The 7420-nt window shown below is 43.5% G+C and overlaps 1 protein-coding gene across 3 annotated transcripts in view; it reads right to left on the bottom strand.

Moving 5' to 3' along the window:
• Positions 1-5416: 5416 nt before the first annotated feature.
• zeb2b (zinc finger E-box binding homeobox 2b) overlaps positions 5417-7420 on the bottom strand; it is a 60887-nt gene continuing 58883 nt past the window's right edge. For all 3 annotated transcript variants that reach the window (XM_023815971.2, XM_023815970.2, XM_023815972.2), the window contains exon 9: positions 5417-6153. In XM_023815971.2, coding sequence (XP_023671739.1) covers positions 5579-6153 — 575 coding nt within the window. In that variant the 3' untranslated portion in view covers positions 5417-5578. The remainder of the gene's footprint in view (positions 6154-7420) is intronic.

The raw sequence follows: 7420 nt of genomic DNA, 5'->3' as shown, positions 1-7420 counted from the left end.
CTACTGGGGATTTCTTCTGTGAAACAAGCTGTTCTTATCCCGCCTTATCTGCTGTGCACCTTCAAGCGCTAAGACTGCATCAAATTAAAATAAATAAAAGCAAGAAGGAGAAGAGAAAAAAAGCTCTGCAGACCCCTTCTCACACAAGGCTAACCCCCTTAGATTTGGGGAGCATTGTTGTCTTTGTGCCTTTTGCTGCTCGCCTGCTCTCCGCCTTGCACCTGCTGTATTCATCAGGCGCGCTCCCAGGCGCTCAGACCTGCGCGAAGCGGTGACATGCCATTGCTGTCCCGTATCAGCCTGCGCAAACAGGAGAACAAGGCGCATCTTGAAATGTGCATTATATCCTTATGCGCTTAAAATAATAATAAAGAAAACATATCTGGCCTATTTACTATGCCGACTTTAAGCGATCATAATTATCAGGAGGTATACATCACTTTTGTTTCCCTGCAATGATGTTGCTTAATTAATTAAGTCGTGGGACTGATGCGATGCTCTTGAGAAAATCAGAAACAGTTCGTCGACCAGTTGGTTATCTGCAACTGATGCCAATTTAGCTGAAGTCAAAGACGGCAAACTTCAAAGAAAGGATTATAATTAAAACCTCTATAAAAACGAAGGCACATCTAAGCGGAGGGTTTTTTTTTGCAATTTAAAAATACGTTCCAAATCGGATAGTAGTTGTTCAAATTGATATAGGCTACAGAGAGAAAAACTACAACTCGGTTATACGCAAAAGAATAACAATTTCTTTTTTGTACAAATAATAATAGAGAAAGACGAATAGAATGCATGCAGATTTTAATTATCAAGGACAAAAAGTAGAAACTATTAACTACTGCCTAGAAGTTCACCTGCCCCCTTTCTTAAAATTAATTCTGAACTTTGAACACCTCTCCAAAAGAAAGTCTGCTCTGTGAGCTTGGTGAGTGGTTCGTTTGGGTAGCACTGCCCGAAAAACACCGTCACTAGAGCAGGAGAGAAGAGCGTATTTGGAGTAACTTCTGTTGCTCTGGTGCATCTTCTTTTGTTTTTTCTTTTTTTCTTTTTTGTTTTCTTTTTCCTTAAGACACCGTTGGCATTGCGGTATACCACCTGCTCCAGCCCCCTCTCCGCTACGGCCAGACCGAACAGCTGGCTGCCTTTCTGACACTCTGCTTGGCTCGTCCCTGCTGGTCACTTGTGCTCTTCTCGCCTGTCATTGAATTTTCTCTCAATGGGTGCCAAGTCTGCGCTTCCTTAATGGGGACGCCCTCCGCCTGCCCCGCGGATAATATGGGGAGCATATGGGGATATGTATATGATTTAATAAGGTCAGAAGTCAGCCCCCCCCCCCCCCCCAACCGCCCGCCCTTTCCTCTATAGAAACGGACAAATGAAGCGTTACCAGAAACTGTCGCCGGGTGTTAAAGAGAATCTGGAACATTTGGTGATTCCTCTTTTAGATTATACACACTTCTGCTGATTTTGTAGAGTCGTCTCTGTTAACATGCACTCCATACAATTTACATGACTCGTCTTGTTAAATAATTTAAGGATTAATCCAATGATATTTTCGGATGTTTGTATTTAATAAGTGTATATTAAGAGCAAAAGCTCACTCAATCCACTTTTTTGTTATTTGTGAGATCAGATCGCCAGATCGCCAGTGACCTAAAGTCGGGCTTCATCAGCATATGTTGCAGAATTGGGAACCAAAACTCACTCAGTCCTCATTTAATTCAACGAAGACCTTTCGTTATATTTCCAAAACCAACTAAATTTTCTTGAAAACAACCTGGGGACTGAGTGAGTTTTGGATATTTACTCTTCACTTTCTAAGGCATGAACTATGCTGTCGGCCATGATGGATCGAGTCAGGGTGTTCTCATGCCAAAGTGACGACAGAAATGTGCCAAAGGCAGGATATTGCCCTGTCGGCAGCTCCAGCGGGCTCAGGAAGAACCAGTGCCAATATTAAGTCATATTCAAATATTGGAGATCTTTGTGGAAGCAGTTTTGACCCTTAGTGAAAATGCACAGGTCCTCCATGCAACCTGAGCCCACAGAAAAAGCCAGAGATGAGTCACCATGGTGAGGCTTTCCAAGCACACGGGCGGCCCGGCCAAGAAAAACTGCCGCACGGTAACATGCAGGAGCCTGGTGGCGCAGTGAACTCCGCATAAGCCCAGGGAACTTTGTCGAAGTTTCCATGAAAATGCAGGCCGGAAGCATGAGGGCACTATGGTAAAGAACATCCTATATAATAATAATAATAATAATAATAATAATAATAATATAGTTGTATGATCAATGTAATAATAATAAAAGAATAATCATATGTTTGTATTACGAATCTATTATTATTGTTATCATTATAATAATTATTATTAATATTAATAATATTAATAAACATTAAAAACTACCATGATAGTGAAAGACAACACATGCAAAAGAGACTGGCACTAAATATAAACATGCAATTACAGCACCACAAGGACCAGAAGCCTTCAGTGTGATTAGTCATCAATACTATTCATTTTTATTATTGTCATCAGGTAAAACATTGCAGGGAATTAATATGAACAGAAATCTTGGTATCTTTTCTATATGCTGTTCGCACGCGTATTCTCATTATTAGTGTGTGCATGCATGCAGATGGAATGGTGTCTGGCTTCATGCGCTTCATGCTATACATGCATATATGTAGGATTTAAAAAACGTCTCATCATCATCATCATCATCATCATCATCATCATCATCGAAATAATGAAATGCATTGCTTTTATGTAGCCTGAAATCAACCTGCATTGGTTTGGGTAATATAACCCAAAAAACAATATATAGTGAATGCGCATATATATATATATATATAAAACACATATATGCATTCACTATATATATATATATATATATATATATATATATATATATATATATATATATATATATATAAAGAGCCAGTTTAGGTGTGGAGAGTGGCACAAGGGCCTACCTCCAACTCCCTGCTACACTGACCTCCAGTGTGAAGTGCACTGCAGACTTGCTCTTATCACACCTCGGCTCGCACTGCTTTATTATTCACTGTATTTGCACGGCGTCTTTCATTCTGTCGCTTCTGCATTTGAGATCTGTGGGTCTGGGCTGTGCGAACATGGTGGCCCCATCACCCTCAACACACCAGCATAATTATAAATGTGGTTTAAGTGACATGTACATTCGCTCTTTGTTCATCTGCAGAAGTAGGAAATGACTCTGGTGAACTTTCGAAAGGCTGCTGGATCGATGTAAAAATGTGAACATGCTAAGTGGCATGGTGAGAGATGCCGGCATCCCTCTGATCTCTGCGTGTTCGGTGTGAACCTGACACAACTCCGCTTTGGTTAAACATAAAGACCCAACCATTCTGATTAAAACACTGCAGTTTTCACCTGATGATTAATGTATCCATTTGACTGAATGCTGCAGTTGTGCTGTTTTCTGTCACAAAAGTCTCTTACAAATTTGTATGAAGTTCACATATTGTAACAATCCTCCTTGGAAGAATACTGAATACACCTCTAGATTTAGAAAATAATGTTCTGGGAATCTGTACTGGCTTTGAAATGTAACTGATATTCCCGTTGTGTATTCCCAGTAAGCTGATAAAAAAGTGGAACAGCTGTACTTATCAGACAAAATATAGTCCTATAATGAAATGCAACATTTTACTATTAAACCATTCTCAATCTATACAAAATTGAGAACTGCATTTATAAAGGTATTAATTGTAATCTGTGTATGTGATTCTATTGTGATTTTGTAACAAGTGATTCCTTCAATTTGAAATTCATTAATGATTTTTTTTTGCAAGAACAATTGCATAGTGATTGCTGAAAGTGAATTTTAATAGGTGATTACAACACATGATAACCTAACACATTATTGTAAACCTTCCTTTGGGTGCCTGAATTCACAACAAAAATGGTATGAATGCTAAGAAATATGATTTATGTAGAAATGAGAATGAATAATACTTTATGAGAACATGAACAGAGATTACAGGGGGGTAAACAATATTTTTTTTTAATTTGGCTACCTTTATTCGAGCATGGTCATTTCCGAGAGAAATTACAAATTAAAAATTCAATAATACTTTTACAAAGACATTTCAGGAAAGATTTTTCTGTCATGGTATATCATACATTGTATTTTAACAGTCCCCTTTCATTGTTTACCTAAAAAAAACAAGATGAAGAAAGTGGAATTTTTTTTTCAGTTGAAAATACAGTGTTTTCACAATATTGTATCAAAAGTTCCCAAATTTGGAATTTCCAGTAACTGGAAAATAAAAGAAACAGAACAATTAAAAATAATAAAATTGAAAATTTGCAATTCACAATTAATGTTTCAAAACACAATAAATGCTCTCTTTAAGTAAAATTTGCCCCAATGATCAACGTCATGTTCCTTTTTACTAAAATATATCTATATATTGAAGAACTATAATACTGTACACTACAGTATGAAATAAATAAAATTAGGAAATATAAAATGAGCCACATAAATAAAATGTTATTCAACCTAAAAATAAAATGAATGCAATTTTTGTTGTTGAAAAAAAATGTTTGGTGTAATACTGACAACTGTTAATGGAAAAAAACACAGGAAATTGCACAAACAAATGTAAACTAAGGAACTGCTGCCTAGTCTCTTAATACTGAGGTGGAGGCGTCAAAGACCAAGGTGAGCTATTTTCTTTTAAATACTGAAGCTGGTACAGGGTTAACCCAGTCCCCTGCCTTACACTGTACAAGGATGGCACTTGCAGAAACACACATATTAAAAGTTTGCATATAAGGCTTTTTCTTATCAAAAAAAAACAAAGACCTTACAAAGGCTCTCTCCTTCATCATGTCTGACCTTCACACCCTCACATATGGGGTCCGTTAAGACTTCGACATCTTAAAATCACACAGGTATCAGGTAAGTTGCTTCATGTCGAGAAAATCATAGGGCCTAAAACTGTGTGGTTAGTTGGGCCTGAAACTAGGATGGCAGAACACATGAAGTGACAGATAAGTAATAATACTGATGGCGGGTAGTGAGCACACTACGGCTTATTTAAACACTGTATAAATATACATAGGCGATAATTTTTATTATTTTTGTAGTGATTACAGAAGCGGAGTGCAATTTTTACAAGGTACTAGTTTGTGCTATAAATACTATGAAACACTGGGGTTTTTAGAATGTTAGCACCACACATCTTTTAGGCCTTTTAATACTGTACAATACTTTTAAAATGTATTCCATTTATTTCATAATAATAATAATAATAATTATTATTTTTTTGCATAATGCAGCTTCATAGACACCCCCCCCCCCCCCAACTCGAACTTTGAGTCAACGTCTCTGTAAGGTTCACAACCCCCCCCCCCCCCCCCCCCCCCAACTCCCCGTCCTTGAGTCCATCCAAACAAGCCCCCCGGAGTCCTCAGGCACGTGCATGTACAGCTCCAACACAGCAGTGTGTCGTGAAATCAAGCGCATTAACGACTCTACTGGGGAAACAGAACAACGAAAGCACAGGACGCTTCCGGATGCAGTGCTTTCCTTACATGCCATCTTCCATGTTGTCCTCGTGATCCGATTTGGTTTCCGTCTTTCCATCTACCGAGCTGTCGTCCATGGAGTGATCTCCGTTCTCCTCCTCGCTCCGCAGTGTATCCCGGTCCGTGTCCACGCTCTTGTTCTCGCTCTCTTCCTCTTCGAACTCCTCCTCATCATCCCGCCGGCCCCTCTTCACATACGTTCCTTCGACTTCCTCCTGCCGCTCTCTCATGACGCCCTCCACGCCGTCCCTCAAGATGGCCCCTCGCTCCTCCAGGTCGGGGTAACCCTGTGGTGCCATGCCCTGCAGGTACGCCCGGTTCATCAGCAGCTCTGTGGCCTCCAGGTGGCCCTTCTCCCGCGCCTCCCTCTCGGCCGCCTCGCGCTCCTCGGCCTCCCGCTTGCAGTAGGAGTAACGGTGGTTCATGTGCTGCGAGTAGGAGCCCGAGTGCGAGAAACGCTTGCCGCACTTGTCGCACTGGTAGGGCTTCTCGCCCGAGTGCAGCCGCGAGTGCTCGATCAGGTGGTGCTTGTGCTTGAAGGCCTTCTTGCAGATCTGGCACTGGTGCGGTCGTTTACCTGCAGGGAGACCGGGAGGGGGGTGGGGGGCGGGTGGGGATAAGGGGGGAGCCCCGTCAGAGCAGCCCGCTCAGCCGGCTCGCAACATTTCTCACAAATCAATCACGTTAAGGAGGAAGAGGAGCGGAACGGACAGAACACAAACACACAAACGCGAAATGCAGAAATGGAAATGATTACGAACCGAATGAAAGAAGAAGCAGGAAAAACAGCAGCGTAAAGGAAAAAGCTCCAGACTAAACTGTAGGGGGCGACACACAAGTTAAAGGCGGACTGTGAGTAAAATGAAAGGTCACACACGGGGGGACAGGGGAAGACGGTGGCTGCACTCAGGTGCACTCGCCCGCCAAGGCCCCCTGACGCCCTGAGTGGGCGGAAACAGGATAGCCTGGGTGCCGGGCTGCTGGAAAACGTGACAAAAACAAACCAAAGGAGCAACAAATAACTGGGCACACAATGACGTTAGGTGACAGGGGCATTGAGGTCCTGATGGAGAAGAAGAAGAGAAAAAAAAATCACTATTCTGGGACTTCCTGCTAAAAGGTCATGATAACCTGCTATATCAGATGATAAGAGCATTATGCCAAGCACCGGTACAGCAAAGCGGGCCGCCCTGACGGACTGCGGCTTCATGACATCAGTCCTCCAAATTAACTCTGCTCAAATGCCCTTCAGCCTCAGCGCTGCCTATGCCACATACCTGGGGGCGGGACCTGCTGACCCTCCACCCCCCCCAATAGAATCACTACTCAGCACATCCGGAAATACAGCGAGGCACGTTTGGGGCGCTACGGCCGTGCCGAGCCCGGGCACATCTGGTGGTAAGGAGACCCGGATGCCTGTGGCGCCGCCCCTAGCCGGGGTTGCTCGCAGGCATCCCCCCCCCCGCTCCCGCTGCTTCAAAAATAGCCAAGGCGGCGCATTCCTCCCGGCTAGCGGCTACGGCGGGCGGCGCAGGAATGCGCGCGGGGGATGATGCAACGCGGTGAAAGAGCGCCGCGCAGCAACGGGCTGGTGGGCCGGCCACGCCGTCACCGGGTACAGGCCGGCCAAACGCCGGTCGCTCCTCCATATTGGATGATTGGTTTCCGGGCAACGGGCAAGCTCCCCCGAGATCACCCCCCCTGCCCACCCCACCATCGCCTCTAATAAACAAACCGGGCCGGTAAAAGGAAGCCGGAGCGCGAGACGGCAGGGGTTCGCCGGCGTGACACCAGTCGCCCTGCACCTACGCACTCAGACACGCGCACTTAACAGGAGTGCAGGC

The sequence above is a fragment of the Paramormyrops kingsleyae genome, chromosome 16 (genome assembly GCF_048594095.1).
Source record: "Paramormyrops kingsleyae isolate MSU_618 chromosome 16, PKINGS_0.4, whole genome shotgun sequence".
NCBI lineage: Eukaryota > Metazoa > Chordata > Actinopteri > Osteoglossiformes > Mormyridae > Paramormyrops > Paramormyrops kingsleyae.
Note: the sequence above shows the minus strand (reverse complement) of the source record. Positions and strands in the feature narration are given on the sequence as shown.